General features: G+C 32.5%; 1 protein-coding gene across 1 annotated transcript in view; it reads right to left on the reverse strand.

The window, feature by feature from the left end:
* Window positions 1–21,815, reverse strand: part of LOC136032764 (protein artichoke-like) — a 41,019-nt gene extending 19,204 nt beyond the window's left edge. The window contains exons 1-5 of the mRNA XM_065713111.1: window positions 21,773–21,815; window positions 16,425–16,685; window positions 11,997–12,109; window positions 7,685–8,571; window positions 4,845–6,296 (exon numbers count right to left, since the gene is read on the reverse strand). Of these exons, the coding sequence (XP_065569183.1) occupies window positions 4,845–6,296; window positions 7,685–8,571; window positions 11,997–12,109; window positions 16,425–16,585 (2,613 nt within the window). The 5' untranslated portion in view covers window positions 16,586–16,685; window positions 21,773–21,815. The remainder of the gene's footprint in view (window positions 1–4,844; window positions 6,297–7,684; window positions 8,572–11,996; window positions 12,110–16,424; window positions 16,686–21,772) is intronic.
* Between the last annotated feature and the right edge of the window lie 1,453 nt (window positions 21,816–23,268).

A 23,268-nucleotide genomic window follows, 5' to 3' on the forward strand; every position in this document is an offset into this window, starting at 1 on the left:
TTTTGAGGTAATGCAGGTTTTGAATTTAGCTCACCGTACATGGATAATTAAAACGAAATTTGCATTTTAATTTTACTTTTTTTAACTAATAATGACCTTATAACAATCCAAGTTTGATTTTTGTTTCAGTTTTTTAAGAATGACTCCTGAATCACAAAGGCTATTTAATTAGAATAATAACCTATTTTAAAAGTTAAAAAAAAGCTTTAGCGTAAGAGCGAGTTACTGAGAAGAGTCACCCCATCTCATATACGTAATGTTTTCTGTTCGTTTTGAGTTTTAATGTTGCTTCTTACTTTCAGTTGAAAAACTTATTTTTTATTAAATTACTGATTGTTTTTTAAATAATGTCGAGAAATCCAGCTCCCCTCCATGGAAAATTCCCTTCCCCCTCGAGAAATTTCTCCATGGAAAGATTATCCGACTTAACTTAAATTAGCGATATTTGCAGAACTAATCTTGTAAGGCATAGTAACAAAACAGTCAAAGAGGTCGAAAATATTTGTATGAAAATGAGTGTCAGAAGTTGAGCAATTCTAAAATGACTGAAAAGAATGAAAGAACAAATTTCTAAAAGATGCTCGTAATAATTTATGTTCGTTTCAAGTTTTAATGTTATTCCTTACTTTCAGTAGGAAAAAAAATGCTTTTTATTTAATAACAACCACAAGCCAAAGACATACAATATCTTTGATTTATTATCACATTAAAATCATAGTTATGAAGCTGCTTAAAGTAAAATTAAATGCTAAGATTGGCCGGAAAATAACACAAACAAACTATTTCTTATTTTACAAAAATCTATTGGTTATAAATCGGCCATTATTTTACAAAATTCGAATTTTAGCGTAAAGAGCGACGTATTGACATGGGGAAGAATTTCCTAATATAAATAATATGAGGGGATTCTCCCCCTTGTCGATACCTCGCTCTTTACGCTAAAGTTCGAATTTTATTCCAATTCTTTAAGAATGACCCATGAATCACTGAGGTCGTTTAATTAGAATAAATAGCTCTTTTGAAATTACTAATGATACTTTAGCGTTAACAGCGAGGTACTGCCGAAAGGACGAACACCCTCACATACGTAATAATTTCTCTTCGTTTTAAGTTTTAATGTTACTCCTTACTTTTAGTTGAAAAACTTGTTTTTTAATTTAATTTCTGATCGTTTTTTAAATAATAATGGGATTTCCAGTGCCCCCTTCACAGAATTATCTTCTTCCATGACAGATTCCTCCATGGAAAGATCCTGCCACGTAATCCAATCCCCCCCCCCATCACAAAAAAATTCTCCCTGAAAACGTCTGTATACTTGCCAATAATCAATACTATATGTAAACAATGGGCAGAGTTTATAAATTACAACCCCTACCCCGGGGACTGTGGGCGATTAAGTCGTCCTCAAAGACATAGTTATTAGATATTTCGACTATTCTAAACAAAATGGCTATCTAACAAATTTTGATCCGGTGATTTTGGTAAAAAATGATTTGGAGGAGGGGGCCTAGTTGCCCTTCAATTTTTTGTTCACTTAAAAGGGCACTGGAACTTTAATATCCGTTCGAAACTGTCGTGGCTCGTAACTGTTGATGGGTAGGCTTAAACTTGATGAAACTTATATGTTTAAAATCAACATAAAACTTCAATTCTTTAGATGTATCTATTGTTATCAAAATTCGATTTTTAGAGTTTCGGTTACTATTGAGCCGGATCGCTCCTTACATACAGTTCGTTACCGCTAACTGTTTAATAATTATTAGACCTTTTGACAATTTTGTACAAAATCTCTTTTTCAAAATCTCAGTCTATGTTGAGGGGATATCTAAACAGGGTAAGGGAAGCTTGTCGCCCTCCAATCATTCTTCAATATCATACCCATCAATACCCCCTAAATATTACAACTTAATACCTTTAGCTGTTCCTTAGACATTGATGTTAAGCCCCTTTGAAAATCAGCATGTGTATAGCGTGTTTTGATTGTGTTTAGTGTCCCTTTCAACATTTCCTCAAAGTTTCACCTTAATGCCCTAAGAATTTCTATTCTTCTATTGACTACTACTTCTAATTGCTACTACTACTCTACTACTACTACTACTACTACTACTACTAATCTATTGCTACTAACTTCTAAATTGCTAAGAACTTCTATTGCTACTTCTGCTCTTAAAATCTGACTAAATAAAAAGAGCGTCAGTGTGTCCAGGCTGTCAAAAAGCATTGATAAAATATTTTGGTAATGCTATTAAGTTTTATTTTTCAGGTCAACTAGAGGAGGTATAAAACTAAATTAAACACTACTATGTGTGTCAAGATTTTCAAAAGGACGAATATTGTTAAAAATTGTTGAAGAAATTTCACCGGCATACAAATAGCAGATTAAAACTATAAATTCTTAAAGAAAAAACGAAAAGATTTAAACTGTTATTTTCTTTTTCCCTGAAAAAGACTATATCAATATAAAATGAACAGAAATTAATTAAAAAACTTTTCCCTCAAAATCAGTTTTTTAAAGTAAAGTAAAGAACTCCTTTAAGTCAAAAATGAGTAAAAATAGAATCAAATAATCTACCAAGCGTAAAACTCCCACAAATCAGCATCAAGGAATAAATGAAACCCAAAACGAAGAGAATTGACGGTAAATAACCGAGTCAAACTCAAAGGGAGCAAAGATTAACATGATTAGAGCTCACAACCCCTATGTCTTCTCATGACACGAACATAATTTGCACTTTACTGAAAAAAATACAAATGCGATATTTATTCCTCAAAATCGTAATAATTTTTTATTTATTAAAGTTATAAAATTGACAACATTTAAATATTTTTCAGTAAGGTACAAATTATGTTCTGCCCTTGAGAAGGCATAGGGGGTTGTGAACCCTACTTATGGTAATTTCTGCTCGTTTTGAGTTATACTGTGTTATTTATTGTGATTTTTGATCGTTTTGGGTTTCATTTATTTGTTGACGCTGATTGTGGCAGTTTTACGCCAGGTACATTATTTTATTTTATTTTTGCTCATTTTTGTATTAATTGAGTTCTTTAATTTTCTTTGAAAAACTCATTTTGCGGAAAAAGTTTTTTTTTAATTAATCGGCATTAAAAGTAAACTCTTTTGATATATCAGTCTTTATCAAAATTTCGTTTCCTAGAGATATGGTTTCTATTGGGCCAAGTCCCTCCTTACTTACAGTTCCCTACCAAGAAATGTTTGATAACACTATTTAAAAAGAAATAAACTATTTTTTCAGTTCAGTAATCGTATATTCGTGTATAGTGCATATGGGCATATAAAATAATTACAATAATAAATAGAATATATTATTAATGAATATACTTATTGCAGCCTAAGCAAGCGTACAAAAAACTGAAATTTAAGCATCACTGTACAGATATTACTGTAAAGACTGTCGACTGTAAAGACTGCAGCTTTTTTCATATTCATGGTAGTTGCTTTTCGTCTTAATGTCCCTCTTTACTTTAATTAAATGAAAAAAACAAGTATTTTCAATTGAAAATAAGAAGCAAAATTAAAACTTAAACGAACAGAAATTATTACGTATATGAGGGGGTTGCCCCCTCCTCAGTAACTCTCTCTTGACGCTAAAGTTTGACTTTTTGCGCCAATTATTTAAGAATGACTCGTGATACACAAGAACCGTTTAAATAGAATTATAAGCTTTTTACAAATTCAAAAAAACACTTTAGCATAAGGAGCGAGGTGCTGAGGAGGGAGCAACCCCTTCGTATACGTAATAATTTCTGTTCATTTTAAGTTTTAATGTTGCTCCTTACTTTCAGTTGAAAAAACTTGTTTTTTTTCAAATTTAATTTCTGATAGTTTTTTAATTAATACCGGAAAATCCAGTTCCCCCTCCCATGGAAAATTCCCCTCCCCCACAAAACTACTCCGTGGAAAGATCCTCCCATGTAAGTAATCTCACTAGAATACCCCCCCCCCCCAAACATAGCTTTATACTTCCCAACAGCCAATACTTTATGTAAGCAATGGTCAAAGTTAATTTATTGCAGCCCTTCCCCCGGAGGCTCTGTGGGGTCAAAACATCCTCAAAAACATAATTATTGGATCTTTTGGCCATGCTGAAGAAAATGACTGTCTCTAAATTTTGATTGGACAATTTTGGGTAAAAAGGAAGTGAGAAGGGGGGTAGCAGCCCTCCAATGTTTTTGGTCAATAAAAAGGGCACTGGAACTTTTAATTTTCCATTAGATGAGCCCTCTTCCGATCTTCTAGGATCACTGTTTTGATACGATCACCCCTGGGAAAAAAATAAATAAATAAACACGCATCCGCTATCTTGCTTCTGGCAATAAATTCAAAATTCCACATTTTTGTGGTTGTGATTTTATGTTGTGATTTTCATTAAGATTACTTGATTTCTGGAAGGGTTTCCCCCCTTTTCAAAAATTAGGCAAACTTGTTCAGGCTTGTAACATTTGATGGGTAACATTAAACTTCTTGAATTTTATATATTTTGAATAAGCATCTAAATTCGATTCTTTTGAGTCATCTATTATTGTCAAGACTCTGTTTCTTGCAGTTTCTTTTATTATTGAGCGGCATTGCTCCTTACTTACAGTTCGTTACCACAAACTGTTCGATAGGACAAAAAACTTGTAGTTTGTTTTGCTTCTCAGATATACATATCATTGTAATACCATCCTTCTGATATCCGGCTATAAAAAACGAATATAATAATAAAAATAAAAAAAATACAAAGAAACAAATAAAAGTTATATAGTACTACAAGAGATGTAATAAACAGGGGAGATTAGAATATTAAAAAAGAAAAATTGAAAAGAGACACAGCCTTACTCACTTTGATTTCAGCAAGTCGTTCCATTTTTCTGAACACCACATCATCAATTTCTATCAGGTTATTACTACTCAAATCAAGTTTTTCCAAAGATGACAGTTTTTCAATTCCAGATCTTGAAATCGTATTCATCTGGTTGTTGCTCAAATTCAAATTAGAAATAGAAACAATATCATGAAATGCCTCAAAGTCAATACGATAAATTTGGTTATTACTCAAATTGAGTTCATCCAAATCTCTAACGTTGGTGAAAGCATTCTGGCGAATTACAGCCACTTCATTGTGATCAAGTGATAAGTGGCGTAAGGATGGTAAGTTTGAGAACGAATAGGGAGGTATTTCTTTTATTTTATTAAAAGATAGATGAACACTAAGAAGAGACTCTGAGTTTCTAAACGATTCAGGACCAATGAATTCTAGAGAATTATTTTTCAGATCCAGATAACTAAGAGAAGGAAAATTAGGCATCTTGAAAGAGTATAGATTTGCAATATGGTTATTAGAGGCGTCTAGAACTCGCAAATTTTCTAGTTTAAAGCTTGGAAAGCTCGTAAGCACATTACCAGATATATCGAACACTTTTAAGTTTAACAAACTTTTAAATACTCTCCCTTCTAGATATTGTATCGCGTTATGGCTGATATTTAATTTCATAAGAGCATATAGACTACTGAACAAATCAGTGTCTAGTTTATATAGGCTGTTATAAGATAAATCAAGCTCAATTACATTTTTTAGATCTTGAAATATTTTTCTCGACAGTATAGACAAATTATTCTGAGAAAGATCCAAAATTTTTAATCTTTCTAAACCTATAAGAGATCTTTCATCCAGTGTTGTCAGATTATTCCCTCGTAGCGAAAAAAATTCTAAGTTCCGGAATAAATGACTCATTTTGTAATCTAACTCTTGAATGTAATTTCCCGCAAGATTTAAATGTAGCAATGAGGTTGTTTGTGGAAAGACACTAACATCTAGCAATAACAATTTGTTGTAAGATAAGTCGAAATTCTCGATAGAGTATAAATTTCTAAATGTTTCTCCATGAAGAGTTTGAAGGTGGTTAAAACTAATATTTAAGTTTAGAAGGCTATCAAGTCCTTCTAGTTGATTTGGGTTCAAGTTTTCCAAATGATTTCGGCTAATATCCAGGGTTGTCAGCTTTCTAGTGGATAGGAAGGTTCCTTCTTCTATTGCAAACAACTCTGAGTCGCTTAAATTCAAGATTTTCAAGTTATCCAAGTTTTCCAAATTAAACTGTCTGATCGTGTTAATCTTGTTCTTGGACAAATTTAGTACTTTTAATGATTTTGGCCATGGAAATTGTAGAGCTGATGACTCTAAAGAGTTTTCACCAAGGTCGATAAACTCTAAGAAATGGAACGAAATGGCATCTCCGGAAATTGCCATAAGCTGATTTCTGGCTAGACACAACTTTCGAACTTGTGAACGAATCTGCAAAAAGTAAATGCTTTCATACCATGCTTATGATCAATTTAGTCTATAAATTTTGATCAATTTATTAATATGATCAATCAATATGATTGATATGAATCAATTGATATGATCAATTTAGTCTATGAATTAATGATAAACACAAAAGAAAATAATGATCAACTTTTAGACTTATGACTGCATTAAAGTTTATGTTCCTTGTCAGTGACGGTCTTCGTCTCTCTTATGCCCGGAAAAAATCTCGATTAGCGCCCCCTGCCTCCCACAAGAATTTTCAGGCCAAAATTTAACATAATTTACATTTATTAACAAAATTATTTTGAATTTATTAATTAGTTAATAATTCATTCTTAAATCATTTTTAATTTATTATTTAAAATATTTAATTATCTAATTACTATCAATTATTTTAAACATTAATATTTAATTATTTTTATTTTTAAATTTATTTTTATTAATTAACTAATAATTTACGTTCATTGACTGCTCCCTTTACTTTGTTTTATTAAAATTGAATTTTTAAAAGTTACAAAATGACTTTAACCGTTTGATTATTTATTTGAAATTTAACACCCTTAAAATTCCCGCGCCCGGAGAAAATTGCCCCCCTCTGTCACTCCCCTAAAACTAACTCTGTTCGCTGTACATGTTCTAGCATATCATTTTCTTAAGTCGTATGGCTTTAGAACTAGCTTAGGACTCGCAACATTTTTTGGGGAATTTGCTTCCTCTTTCTAGATTGAAAAATGCGTCAAAAACTCTCTAAATATGGAGATTATTCTTTACGAGAAAATCATTGTTCTTTAACAAAGATTAAATTCTCATCCATACAATCACATAGGTCAAACAGCATAGCCATACACAATCAACCATAAAGAATAATCCATGGACAGGCAGTCGTGTCGTAAGTAAGACAAATAAATCAGAGCAACAACCCAACACAAGGGCTCATCAGGAGAATACACACCTGCCTATAGGGTTTCATATTATCAGAGAGTTTTTATTTGTTTAAATTTGGACCAAATTTGGTTTTGGCAACCACCTTCATGTCAACTAACCAAAGAAAAACTCTTCATATATGGTTCTATTCTGTTTCATACCAGAGTTCCTTTATCGCAGGCATACTTGGAGTTTTTTCAGGGATATAATAAACGTAAATTTTATTTGAGAATATGAATATTAAGTGGCCAAGCCGTCATGAAAATTCAAGATTTCGGGAAGGAGCCTGGTTCCCGAGCTCTCCCTCCTTTGTAGCCCTCCCTCCCTGGTTTAATCCATCTAAAAAATTATATCATTCCACTGAAAGACTGACTATCAACTGGCTGGGAGTTACTGACAAAACTAATCATATAGGTAAACATTCAAAACTTAGGACTTAGAACGCTTACTGGAATTGGAGAAGTTACATCTATTTCTTCTAATTTGTTTTCATCCAAGTTCAGTTCTTCTAGCTGAGAACATTCATTCAAGAACTGCAAAACTTCTCTCCAGTCTGAAATAAGGTTACTTTTAAGATTAACACTTTCCAATTTTGGAACGTCAAAAAATATTTGGGTTGTTAACATTTGCAGAGAGTTCTCACTAAAATCAACACTAGTCAACACTGGCAAATTATTGAAAGCACGTTGGCCGATATAGCTCAAATCACATTTATTGAGACTCACTTTCGTTAATTTTGAGTAATTTTGAAAAGTGTTACTTTCTATTTCCTGTAATCTATTTCCATCGAAAATGACTTGAAGTAATAAGTTTCCTTCTTGCATGCCTACAGAGAACGGTTGAAGATCATCAATAGAATTATGACTCAAGTCTAATATTTCTAAGTTAGGCAACTGTTCCAAAGCACGCGAAGTAATAATTTCTATCTCGTTGTATGAAAGGTTTACGTGCTTCACCTTCCATAGTTTGGATGATGAAAGTGGAGGAACTATTTTTAAGTCTGAATAAGCTATTGTAACATCGACTAGTTCTGAATTGGTTTCAAAAATCTGTCCTTCCACTTTGCTGATTAAAGATGTCTTTAACTCGAATGATTTTAAATCTTTTAAATTTTCCAGATTAGGCATTGTTTCTAAGGGTGTATTTTCAATTGATATAATTTTTAGCTTATGAGAAGTCTCAAATACATTATCTGACAAGTAGAATAGCCTGTCTTCGCGAATAAAAATCTCTTCAAGGTCAAACTGCAATCCCTTCAAGGCGTTGTCAGACACCGATTCCACTTTGTTGCTCCATAGCATGAGTTTTCTCATGCGCAGAGAGCCAAAGAAGTTATCTGAAAAATAAGGCATGCTATTAATCTTTAATGCTCCTTACTATGTTATAAACATAATAAAATTTTCAAAATGATATGTTTTATACAAAGCAGTTAATAGAATCGGGAATTTTGGTTGATGTGTTTGTGACCGAAATCAAAATGACAAGAAGCATCATTGAAACTACGTTTATTAAAGGGGAATATTTCCACAAAGTATTGCCTCAACGATAAAGGGATATTAGTCATGGATTTTTAATATAAAGAAAAGATGGCACTGAAACACAGATTAGTTCAAAATTGACCATGCATACAATTATCACTATAAATTCGTCCTAAGGTCATCAGACAAGAGAGGACGGTTAATCAATCATCATCATAACTATAAATTCTTTATGCTTGGTTTTAGCAATAATTCTAAGGCTCAAAAAAGCAATTAACTCGACAAAGTTATTCATAAAAAAGTAAAATTTAGCATTATTTTAGCCATCTGGGTAGCAGTTCAAATCTGTTGCTAAAACCATAAGCCCAAAACACTTTCCGACATTAAGCTGAATCCAATATCCAAGTCAAATTAATACTCATTTCCTCAGGAATATTGGAATGGCAGCTTTCTAATTGTTCCAAATATCAATGGAAAGCAAAGCGACTTCCAAGGGAGCTTTCAAAAATCATTTTAAAATGCAAAAGATAAAAAATTAAACTAAATTTGCCATTTAAACCAATCTTAGGTCACTCCATACCCGGATGTCACGATTTTACAAGGCTTTTCTTTTGGATATTTCAAAATAGTGAATTTTTAGCGCAGTATCACATTTTTTCGGCGTTGTCATATTTAACCATGAAAATAAATCAACATAACTCATTAGTCAGGTTTCAAAACACTTTTGGCACTTAAAAAGTAATGATCTTAACTACTAAAGATAGACAAACTTTCTTAAGTTGTTTGATATTATACGGTTTAAGTTTGTGAATGAATGAATGAACTTTATTACCCGTAAAAATATAAAAAACACAAAGTACGGAGTATTATAAATAAACAAAAACAAAAACGATAAACAGCGAAGAAAAAATTTCAAACTAACAAAAGACAACATGGACTAATACCAGTATCAATATGGAAAAAAAAAGTGGTATGGCTTAATATTTCCTGATTTTTATCCCACTGTATTTTTTTTTTAATTTAGAGACTGCTAATGCAGTAATACAGCAAAACCACAAAAGTCATTTTTTTTATTAAAAATTGATTTTTTTCCTAATTAATAATTTCCTTAATTAATTATTAATATTTTTTTCTTAATTCTTTAGAAAAAATATGACAACATATATGATTGTGTGAATGTCCATTTAATAGTGTTGAATCGAATAGGGTTGAGTTGAATGGGATTCAATTAAGTACGGGTTGAGTTACACGCATACACCAACTTTCCATTTAATCATTTCAAACAATCAGATTTAATTTTTCTGTCCTTGATTCTTTACAGGTGAGTAATAAATGCGACGAGCTTTCCATGGACGCCCCCAAGATTAGTAAAAATGGACCATTTGAAAAGTGGTGCCGTGTCCTCTGTCCTTAATTTCTTACGTAGACTTTCTTTTTACTTTGCTCATAACCTTATAATTTAAAGCATTCTAATTGATCTATTTATTAACAAAAAGTCTTTTTAAGAAGGACACGGCATCAACTAGTTTACCTTTTGTGTTCGTATTTTCCTAAATAAAAAAAAAACTTCACAGTCGTAGCTTTTAATTTTCAAAAAAGTAAAAGCGAATTATCGAAAACATTGAGTAGCAAATTGAAAACAGAAAGGAAATGGAGGAGTGGAGAAAGGAAAGGAATGGAGAATGGAGAAAGGAAATGGAGGAACTTCTGATAAATTCCGTTACAGTCTGGCTATAGTTAATACCACCATGTAACTCGTTTTTTGAGAGTATGGAAATTGTACATTTTGGGAAACCTTATGGCATAAGCATTCAGAAAAGACAATGTTTTCATTTGAGAGAATTTATTATGACCGCCAAGTTCGATGTTACAATGTGGCTGCCGCGCGAGAAATTTTTATTTATTTATTTATTGAACGCTCATCACTCACAGAACGTGATCAACTTCTGATATGCAGCCATGGTGCTTGTATGGATGCCAAATTCGAATTAGCAAGTCTTCTAGGGTTCACGAGAGGATGCAAACACTAATTATCAGGCTATGAATAATGAAACTGAATAAATCACATCTGTACTAGTGATATTAAAAGCCAAGGTCTAAGTACCTGTTGTTGCGTTTCGCTGAATGAATTTCATGTACAATTACAGGGTTGCAAATAAGCCAAAAACAGGACTGTTCTACTTATTAAAGCCCGATATTAAAACCAAGCCCGATAGAAAAACTTTTACCAATTCTTTTTTATGACATTTTCTTTGATACTACAGAGAAATTATTTATTTTTAGTAGTCTTTAGTCGAGTTTCAAAAAAGAGGAATCGAAGCACTTATCATAATATATAATCCAAAAATAAAATATATACTATGAAATAAGGTATATGCAACGATAAGCCTGAACTTGAAGGACACTGAATGGCGGACGTTTATTCAAAGTCAAACTGAAAGGAATGAATTATAATAGAAAAATGAGGCGTTTGCAAAAGGGACTATCTATTTAAATACTATCTATTTTAATACTATCGATTTTATCTATAAAATTTTATCTATTTTATCTATAAAATATTATCTATTTTATCTATTATTTTATCTATTTAAATACAATCTATTTTAAGTTAAGATTATCGTACTTTGTAACTTGTTTTGTCTCTCACCATGGAAGGAAAAATAGCTGAGATACAATATTGCTTAAAGGAAGCAAAAAAGTCAATGTTTCTTTTATTTAAAATTATTTATTTAAAATTAAATTTATTTAAAATTTTATTTAAAAGCTATGCATCATTGTCTTAGCATCTTTGCAACTCAAAACAATTACATACATACTTAATCAACTTAAAAAAAAACAAACAAAAAAAACAAAACAAGTTCAATAAGCCAAGAGAGAGAATCGCAGATTCAATCCCCTCCCTTTAAAATTGTACTTAACCTGATCCCAGTATCATAAAAAAAAGGCCTGAAAGAAATGGCCTGGAATGAAAAGAGAATTTGAGGAATTGCGCAGGAACTTTTTTTTCTTTCTAAATTCAAAAATGCGTTTAAAGTTTCAATTTCTTATTGATGAGGTAAAAAGGAGAAGGTACAAATTCCTGAATAAAAAATAAATAACTGAATTTTATTGTCCCTGACTTAAAATAAATTAATCTGGGAATCATTTCTTAGGTTCCTTGCAAGTAACATTCTTCGTACTTTATTTAGTCTCTTTTGAAAGCTTTTCTTTAGTTCAATGAAACGAAAAAAGACTAAAATTCAAATCCCTTACCTCGACAAATAATTTAACTTAAAGGACTTACCAAAAATTTCTGGAATATAATTATTCTCAAGTAATAACTCACTGACCAATGGGAGTCGTCTGACAATCACGGAAAATAAAAGCTGCAATTCTTTCGTAGTACTGCCTCGACAGCTTAAACAAAATATTTATTACTGACAATTTTCCCATTATAAAATTGAAATTTTTGGGTTTACTTTGTACGTAATTTTTTCAGACAGTAGACATGAAATCCTTGACTGTGCAGTAACCTGGAAGAACCCTGTCTGCTAAAAATTGACCTTGTACATATCAGAAACTGAATCCTTCTTGTAGCCTTTCTAAAATTACAAAAAAAGGAGATAGAAAGCCCATTCTGCAGCCCCAGAGAGCAAAAGCTCCTTAAGATGGCAAAATCTGTTTTTAGTTTGATTCCTAAAAGAAATAGTAAAAAATAAACTCAACTTATTTATACTAAGAACCATACAGACAAATTTAATGACGATAAATTTTAGCATATTTATGACAATTATTACAACTATTATCAAGTACAACTGGTAAAATTATTATTACAAACTTGTTGCAAAATTGAGTCAGAATTAAAATAACAGCCCAAAACCTTCATCCTTAAAGAGGAAAACCATAAAAAGCTCTATAAACTTGTAAAGTATTAGATTTTTTACCCAGAGCTAGAAAATTCTCGAAAACCTTGCAAAAAGCTTTCATGAAGTCCGGATAAAAGTAGTAATGAGATAGACTAAGGTAAGCTAATTGCTTGAAATCCTCGACAACCTCTAGAAATTGCGTGCTATAAGATCTTTGTTTACAAAAACCATGATGTGGAGACGAAAAATATTTTTCATACCAAAGTGGTTTTAGATCCTTGGTTTTAAGTAACCTCTCAGAAGCTATAGAAAATATTGACGCAATAGAAGTTGGTAAACAACTATTTAAGTTAGATTTGGAACCATTTTTATGAAGAGGTTTTTGTAAGCTTCCTTTAATTCAGAAAGATGCAGGCTTGTGCCCAGAAATAAACTAGTTTTGAAAAAAGAAGGCTCAAAGAAGGCTTTGAAATTCTTGGAAGAATATGTTTCATCAATACATGTGAAAAAACATCTTAATCAAAAGTGTTCGAATTTTTGATAGCTTCATGAATGGAAAAAGCAGTGTCATTGTATTCATTAATTTCGTTCATTATTCATTCATTCATTTATTAAATACTATAGTAAAACATAGAGAGATCAGCTAAATGAAGTAACAGCCTTTAAAGAATCACAATGGTTTTTTTTTCTCCGAATTGTGATATTTGGCCAGAAATTTCATCTCGGAAGGTTGCTTTGTGCTTATCAACATACTTCTAGAGCTTTTATGAACAACAAAATGGTTTATTCACCCTTAGAATCCTGTTGGAATTATTTCTTACATGCCTATATGCCAGTCATTTTAAGTCAGAACATAAAATGGACCTGAAAGCAATTTATTGAGATAATACCCCTTGTCAACCTTCATGAACAAATACCACAGTTGGGGCTGCACAGGTCTTAAACTAGAGTCATTACCAGGCCCATTATTTGCCGCGCGATGTGCATTTGATCCTGAAACGTCACGTAGTCTAGTCCATATAAGATGAATGATAAACATAGACATTTATTATCTTAACGCTCGATTCACATGAAATCCTCCACGAATGGAGGAGAGGGGGAGATTTCCCGGTATAATTTGATAAACGATCAGAAATTTAATATAAAAACAAGTTTTTATAACTGAAAGTAAGGAGCCACATAGAAAGTTAAAATGAACTTAAATAGTGCCGTATGTGAAGGGGGGTAGTCCCCTCCTCCATTTCTCGCATGTTACACCAAATTTTTTTAATGCTTTAAAAAATTTCTTATTCCAATTCAAAAGCCCTTGTGTTTCAGTGGTCATTCTTAAAGAAGTCAAATTTTAGCGCGAATAGTGAAATGTTGAGAAGGGGGCAGCCTTCGTCACATAAGATATATCTTCTGTTCGCTTTAAGTTTCTTTGTTGCTCCATACTTTCAGATGAAGAAACTTGTCTTTTCGATTTAAAGATGCACCATAAACATATTTAAAACATTCCTTTTAATTAACCCTTTACAAAATTAGTTTTTAATTTTGTTTTTTGTTAACAACCCTTTTAAATCAGTGTAGCAGCGGCCTAAATTCACAAGAATTCAATATAAAGAGGGGTAAACTGTCCACCCTCCCCACCTTCTAATTGGTGCCAATTCATCATTGCTTTCTCCCAAAATCTTAAGATTTGAATGTTTATTCACATAGTTTCGCGACATTTTTTATACAACAAAGCTCATTTGATTGGTCACTCCGCCTCAAAAGCATTAATAGACCTAATATGTTCCCTCCTCAAAATAAACGGGATAGTACTACGTCTGTGTTGTAACTGACGTATAATCCTTCGCAAGTTTCTTTCCAATTTTATAATTTTGTGACATCGTGATGAGCTAAATGCGACATTACATATTGTTTCCACTTTTTGGTGGAGCAGGGTCGATTAAAAAATTCTACGAAATTATCGTGTTAAAAAAAAGCGTTTGCCCAATATTTCATGACTAACTTCGCGGAGGGGGGGAGGGGGTAATTTCTTTCTTTTGATTAATGAGTGGGCACTTCCTCTTTCTTATCCCCTAAGTTTACAGGTACGGCTATATAGTATTTTAAAGTACTCCTTAAAAAATTAAGTAAAGGTTTCGAAATATAACTTGGTAAATCCTCTTTTTGATTGACTGTATTTGAATCCCCGAGGTCATGATACTTACCTACGATTTTGATAATTTTAATTTGAATCGATATCTCAAAATATTCGTCCGATGTTGATTTGTCACTTTTAGGGCCAATATTACTGGCCCTAAAAGTGCCAACATTAGCATTAAAGTTGGAAAAAAGGGAAAATTAAAGTTGGAAAAAATCCAATATTATGCACAAGGGTCACTATTCAATCCAGAGTTTAACAAGTATGCGCAGGTTAGGCTTCTCTGATCGTCAGCTTCTGCGTGCGTATACAACCTACATCAGGCCTTTCCTCGAGTATTGCTGTCCCGTTTGGGGTCCCCAAACTCAGAACATAGCTTACATGGCAGATGAACTAGAACATGTCCAGAAACGCGCTACTAGAATAATACTTGGACCCAGTTTCAGCAGCTACGAAAGTGCCCTTGAGCTCTTGAATTTGCCCACCTTATTCGACCGAAGGCATGAGCTAATAATGAAATTTGGGAAATCACTATTAACAAACGAGAAGCACCGATCCATACTTCCACCATCCGCATCAATCAGCAGACATACCAGGCATTACAACAAACTAGAACCAGTCAAGTGCCGTACGAACAGATTCGCAAACTCCTTTGTACCATATTTCGTAAGAGCATTTAACAAGTGTTAATTGTAATTTTGTGATTGTAAAAGTAGCATAATTTAGCGTTCATTTTTTAGTGCTACGATAGCTATTTAAATAAACGAATACGAATACGAAAAAAAGAAAGCTTTCAAGTACTGCCATAAATCGATTTTCTCCTTACAATAGCCTTATTAAGCTTATTCTACAGTTATTATTTTTTGTTTTGTATGATTTGTCTTTTTATGGGTATTTAATGTCTTTTTACTTCACATTCTAATACTTATTGTAGAGTCTTTTTGTGGGTAATAAACAAATTACTAATTTTTAATATTGTTTTCCAGTACCATCCGGTAACATCCCGCAAGTTTTTGCTGGGGCCTGGTTCCTTTGGCCATTGAAAAAAGTTACTTGTTCTAAAAATGGTCGAAAATAATTTCGATTAATACCCCCAGGGACATTTTCTGTCGGCTTTTTCCTGTCAATCATTTCTGGGGAAACAAGAGGAAGAAAAAAGAAGAAAAACAATTCAGAGTGATCCTGGGACAGGAGAAATATAAGGTATTGTGAAAGAGAAAGAGCGAAGAACGATTGAATTCAGGGTTTTATGGTACTATGAGTTTAGTGGTGGGAATTCTTAGAAATTCCATTGTTTACTTATGGATGATTCCCCCGAGCTCCTTTTATCGTATACCAAGCTAACACATTCAAAATATCCATCAAAATTAAACTATATTTGATTACATATTTTCCCTCTCTCTCAATTTCCTGTGTTGTATATTACAATGCTATAGGGTTTTATATCTTCTGCCTGGTTAAATTTACAAATTGGAAAATACGGGTTAAAAGCTCACATACGTTTTGTTTCATAATTTTAAATAATTATACCTTAAATATTTACTCTGATGGTAAATCGTAAAACTTATTCTGGAAATTTGGGTATTACCACAACTAGCCAAAAACGCTAGTAAGACATTACTAGGCTACATTACAGGACTACATTGTCGTGCAATTTCAATTTTATCCACATTTATGGCTTTTAACTAAGCTGGACGTAACATTTAGACCCTAATGATATATTTTTGAAAGTGCTAACCTTATGAGTGCTTCCATTCCTCGGCTTTTGCATTCACAAGGATAAATTTCATTCTTCTGTGGACAAAGGTCTTCCCGTAGCAACATCCCATCAGTTGAGCAGACAATTACTATGAAAAATAGTAGAAATGTCCTTCTAATTGTTCTCCCTTTCATTTCCATGCACAATGCTTTAAAGGAAATATTAATAGGTATTGAATCATAAGGTATGTAGCATGACTTCCTGATACGAGGTTTTCTTGGGTGCTGGAACAGACTGCAACTGAAAACATGAAAACAGACATAAATATCAAGGAGTAGACGGAAACAAAAGATCATGATGTGTTTGACGAGTCACCAGGTAAAATTATGCTTAGTATTTACGTGTTATAGCGACCACACCAAAGAGGCGAAGTAGATTAATCCTAATGAAATTTACCAAAATACGATGAAAATATGATGCTTAAGTAACAAAATTATGGAAACTACAACAGAGAATTGGAAAGCAGGCCGCCCAGAACGCATTATAGTAAATACATAACCTAACCAGCTCTACACATTAAATATTTAATTAAAATAAATCTGCATAGTGTTCTATTTCGCTCAGCCTAAGCTGATTATCTCCGGGTGGACACAGAAAACTGGTTTCATTACAGATCAAGAACAAAGTGTGGTCGCTATAACACGTAAGTACTTTATTCTTAATAGCAGTGGCGTAATTTCATCACAATCCAGGAGGGGGCACAGTTGGAGCCAGTTTTCCCAAATAAAGTGAAAGTGATAGTGAAATCAGAAAAATGAGTCATATATTACCATAAAGGCAAAGATATACTAAAGAAAATTGACCTGTTTCTCTGGATACTTGAATTATGCAGGCTTATCTTAATTTTGACAAGTTTTTTTGCAGAAACTAAATTTCATCTGGGGAATAAACTGAGGTCTAGTGGCAAACTTAGGTCTGAAGGAGCAGTTGCCCCTTGCCCCATAGCAAATTACGCCCCGCCTAACAGCCCTATAGTAATACTGATAGTGGAAGGGAAATCCAATCGCTTGAATTGATTAACTTACACAACCATTTTAAATCTTTAAAAATTAAGAAAAATCGGAAATTTAGTTTTTAATTAAAAAGATCTCCATTTGTAGTTATGCAGTTTTTAGTCATATAAGGCACCAAACGTAAAAAAAAAGAAAGTCGGATGAAAAATCAGCAGGAATAAGCTAAAACATTAAGCTAAAACAATGAAAAATCAGCAGAAATAAGCTAAAACAATAGGCTAAAATAAATAAGCTGGCACCAAATAGCTTCAGAAAGTATAGCCTTCTTTTGAAGCTGCAGTCGTCAAGTCAAGGAGATTTGCTTCCGTTATTGTGTTCTAAACATAAAATCATTAAATAATACACAAATATGTTTTATATAGATATCATTGCTTTAATTCAGTTTATTTATTAGTTTATTTATTATGTCACATACACATACACATATTATTTTATTTATTATGTCACATACATATACACATACTTCGGTCAAATAAACATACTGTGTATGTGACCGAAATATACAAAGGTTTTGTCATTGTTTTCACTATCTAATAAGAGGTTTTATCTCTATTGAACTGTTATTTGTGCATAATGGTTAGGAACTTCAAAACTATGTTCCACGGTAAATTATAATTAAAACAAAATGTTCAACTGAAAGTGATGAGCAATGTTCAAACTTAAAAGCTAACAGCAATTGTTTCGTAAATGAAGAGCGCTCCCCCTCTTCAATCCCTTGCTCTTCAGGCTTAAACTTTTTAGCAGTTCAAAAAAGATTCTTTTTCCATTTGAACATCCTTTCTGTTTCTGGAGTCATTATTAAAAAAATTGGAACAAAAAGCCGAAATTTAGCTTGAAGAGCGAGAGATTGAGTTGAAGAAAACCGCTTTTATCTACGGAATAATTTCTATTTGTTTTAAGTTCTAATATTGCTCCTTACTTTCAGTTGAAAATTTTATATTCGTTTAATTTCCGATCGCTTTTCAAATAGTGACTGGAAATCTACCTCTCCCTCCATGAAGAATTACCCCTTCCCGAATGATTTCTCCAGGAAAAATTCTCCCCATGTAAGCCCCCCCTCTACAGAAAATACTCGCCGGACAATTCCATCCTTGTTGAAATTTCTCTTCGAAAAAGTCCGTGCGACTAATTCTCTTTATTTCATTTGAAAAATAACGTTAATCAAATTACAATCGGTTTTAAATCTTGCTCAAAATCCCCATCTCCGTGGAAAATTGTCCAAGAAATCTTCTTCCCTATGAAAAATTTCTCCGGCAAAAATCCCTCCCCCACCCCCAAAAAACAGACACTTCCAATTCAGCCGGAAATTCTCCAAAGACAATTACCGGGAAGATCTACACATAAAATTGAGTTCACAAAGAGAAAACAAGACAAATAAGAAAAAAAAAAGCTTTTTTTCTCATATTCTGAATATAAATCTGGATTCTGGAAATTTCACTCGTGTAAAATTTTCACTTGAAAATTTACCTACAGAAGCATCCCTCCTCACGAAAAATTTTCCCCGTAGAAAACCTTCCGAAGAAAATCTCCCTGAAAAATGTCTGTAAGCTTTTCAATAAAAATACTATTTTTAATTAACGTGCTAATTCCATAACTTACAGTTATAACATACCCAGGGGTTATAACATACCCAAAAGCCATAGTTATTGGAGTTCTCAAGTATAGACAAACACGCATTTAATATTTAAAATCTTTCTCAGACACATGACATTTTGTATTTTCTATCTTAAATGACATTTATAATTCGCAAAATAATTTCGAACGACAACATAAATAAAATATTACATGAATAAAATCAAATACAACAACAAAAAAATACAACATAAATAAAATCCAAAATGAACATACAACATAATAAATTATATCAACAGACAACAAATATACGCAATAAATAAAATTTAACAGGCCTATGTTTGGAATCTAAATTGTGACATAAATCTAACCTACATAGCTCACATTTAAGGTCCTGTTGGCTTTTCTTATGCTGTTTTATCACAAACATATTATATGTCCCCTAAACAGCAACAAAATGGCCCATAAACTAAATTATATCTTTATATCATCTATGGGTGCTAATTTTCTGTTGAAAGCCGCTTTCCTTTGCGACAGCTTATGACCAAGAATTAAACGGCACTAGAACCAGCTTTAACCTTAAATCTAATTGTATTTTGTAAAATATAATGGTTCGAATTTTAACACCAGCTACTTTCTTTTACGACAGCTTCTGGCAAAGAGTAATCAAACAGTTGGTGGTAACGAACAGTAGTAAGGAGCGACCCGGCCAAATAGTGACCAAAACTCTAAAAAACGGAATTTTGATACTAACAGTTATATCAAAAGAATTGCATTTTAATGCTGATTTTAAATATATAAATTTCATCAACTTTAGCCGTACTTATTAAAAGTTAGGAGTCTGAGTTTTTTTTATTGTTTTAAAAAGTAGAGTTGTGACAAAGAGTCAAACTTCAGCGTAAAGAGCGGGGCGTTGAGGAGGGGACAACGCCTTGCGTATACGCAACAATTTCTGTTCGTTTCAAGTTTTAATCTCGCTCCTTACTTGCAGTTAAAAAAACTTTTTTTTATCTAGTTTTATATCATTAGGATTTGGGTGGTCTTTAAACCAAATTAAATAAAAAAAACAAAGTTTTTTAACTGAAAGTAAGGAGTGACATTAAAACTTAAAACGAACAGAAATTACTCCGTATATGAAAGAGGTTGTCCCCTCATCAACACCCCGCTCTTTACGCTAAAGTTTGACTCTTTGTCACAACTCTGCTTTTTAAAACAATAGAAAAATCCTTACCGTAAAGAGCGGGGTGTTGAGGAGGGGACAATCCCTTTCATATACAGAGTAATTTCTGTTCGTTTTAAGTTTTAATGTCGCCCCTTACTTTCAGTTAAAAAACTTGTTTTTTCAAAATTAATTTCTAAACGTTTTGAATTAATACATGTTTTGATTTTGGCTCTCCGCACACAAACAATTAAAACGAAATTTGCATATTAATTTATTTTTATGGCTAAATGGGTTTCTCATAGTTTTAATCGGAAGATTTTCAGAAAAAAAAAAAAAAAAAACAGCGGGGGAGGAGGCCTAGTTGCCATCCAATTTTTGATTACTTAAAAGACAACTAGAACTTCTAATTTTTCACGAACGTTTACATTAGTAAAAAATATACGTAACTTACGAATTGACTTACGTAGCAAACTTCTACATTCGTAAGTTTTTATTAAGTATATGAGGGGGTTCCGAATAACCATTACTATATGTAAACACTAGTCAAAGTTTGTAACTTGTAGCCCCTCTCACGGGGACTGTGGAAGAGTAAGTCGTCTCCAAAGACATGGTTATTAAATTTTTCGACTATGATGAATAAAATAGCTATTTCAGAATTTTGATCCGGTGACTTTGGGGAAAAAATGAGCATGGGAGGGGGCCTAGGTGCCCTCCAGTTTTATTGGTCACTCAAAAAGGGCACTAGAACTTTTAATTCCCGTTAGAATGAGCCCTCTTGCAACATTCTAGGATCACTGGGTCGACACAACCTCCCCTGGGAAAAAGAAAAAAAAAAAAAAAACACGCACCCGTGGTCGGTCTTCTGGCAAAAAATACGATTATCCATATTTTGTAGATAGGAGCTTGAAGCTTCTACAGTGGGGTTCTCTGACACGCTGAATGCGATGGTGTGATTTTCGATGACGGTGTGATTAACATTCTATGACTTTTATGGGGCGTTTCCCCCTATTTTCTAAAACAAGGCAAATTTTCTCAGGCTCACAACTTTTAATGGGTAAGGCTAAACTTGATGAAACTTATATATTTAAAATCAGCATTAAAATACAATTCTTTTGATATAACTTTGACATAACTATTTTGATACAGTCCATTTTTTAGTGTTTCGTTTACTATTGAGCCGGGTCGCTCCTTGCCTCAGTTCGTTGCCACGAACTGTTTGATTCTATATTTTAACATCTAAAGGTTTAATTTATTAAAAGATGCCACTTACTTTTCCGACAGTTTTTGGCTAAGAAACTAAGTGGCATCGGGAACGGAGTGACTTTTAAATTGAACTATACCTTAATTGGTTTATAATAATATTTTCATTTAGTCTTTCAAGGCTAATTTTGGCTGACTTTTGAAATTGCTTCAAGGCTAGCCTCTAAAATTTATTTGCTTGAATTTGAAATTTTTTATGTTCAAATAGGGCTATTTCTTTTCACAATAGTTTTTGGCCGAAAATACTCTAGAGACATGGTACCGTCGTGACCCTTAAATTGAATTAAAATAGAGAGAAAAATTACCAAAAATTTGCTTACATCCACTTGATTGTAACTATGTAGTTTACTTCGCAAAACTCAACTGAAGTCTAGTAAACAAAAGCTTTAAGACGAAAAAGAAACATTTCCTGTCTTCACGCAAGCCTAAACAAATGATTATGTACATTTACTTTCATTGTATCTTCTCGTGACTTCCAGAATTCAATTGTCATTAACAAAATGATTAATTATTTGTCATTATTTTCGTTCCAAGACAATAGATAGAGCACAGATATTAGTAATTAGCAGTAATATCAATGAATAACGTATATATTTACTCTTTATATGTTTTGTAGGTACTTAAGGGCTAAATTTGTTGCTGTTTGCAATTCCAGGTTTATGATAATAACAAACATCAAATAATGATCAATATTATATGAGTTCCGGGACATATCCTAGCACCTGATTTTTATAGATAAGAGCTCCCTGACGCCTTGTTCAATAAAAGATAGTTAAGAAAAAAACATTGTTTTGCAAAACTTGAACAGCTTTGACAACCGAAAATTAAAACTTATTGATCACATTTACTTAAGTATTTTGGCTGACTTTTGAAATTGCTTCAAGGCTAGCCTCTAAAATTTATTTGCTTGAATTTGAAATTTTTTATGTTCAAATAGGGCTATTTCTTTTCACAATAGTTTTTGGCCGAAAATACTCTAGAGACATGGTACCGTCGTGACCCTTAAATTGAATTAAAATAGAGAGAAAAATTACCAAAAATTTGCTTACATCCACTTGATTGTAACTATGTAGTTTACTTCGCAAAACTCAACTGAAGTCTAGTAAACAAAAGCTTTAAGACGAAAAAGAAACATTTCCTGTCTTCACGCAAGCCTAAACAAATGATTATGTACATTTACTTTCATTGTATCTTCTCGTGACTTCCAGAATTCAATTGTCATTAACAAAATGATTAATTATTTGTCATTATTTTCGTTCCAAGACAATAGATAGAGCACAGATATTAGTAATTAGCAGTAATATCAATGAATAACGTATATATTTACTCTTTATATGTTTTGTAGGTACTTAAGGGCTAAATTTGTTGCTGTTTGCAATTCCAGGTTTATGATAATAACAAACATCAAATAATGATCAATATTATATGAGTTCCGGGACATATCCTAGCACCTGATTTTTATAGATAAGAGCTCCCTGACGCCTTGTTCAATAAAAGATAGTTAAGAAAAAAACATTGTTTTGCAAAACTTGAACAGCTTTGACAACCCAAAATTAAAACTTATTGATCACATTTACTTAAGTATTTTTTTATAATAAATTGTTCTGATGAGACATATTGTTTAGCAGCGAGTCCAAATTTTTTTAAATTACATTTACCTTTTGAGTAAATATGGACTCGCTGCTAATCAATATGTCTCATAAGAACAATTTATTATAAAAAGATACTAGAGTAAATGTGATCACATGCTTTCTTATCGTACCTTCCTAAAACAAAATGAGGATTTTATATCATTCCTATTGTCTTGGAGCGTCCA

This window comes from Artemia franciscana, chromosome 11, assembly GCF_032884065.1.
Source record: "Artemia franciscana chromosome 11, ASM3288406v1, whole genome shotgun sequence".
In the NCBI taxonomy this organism is placed as follows: domain Eukaryota; kingdom Metazoa; phylum Arthropoda; class Branchiopoda; order Anostraca; family Artemiidae; genus Artemia; species Artemia franciscana.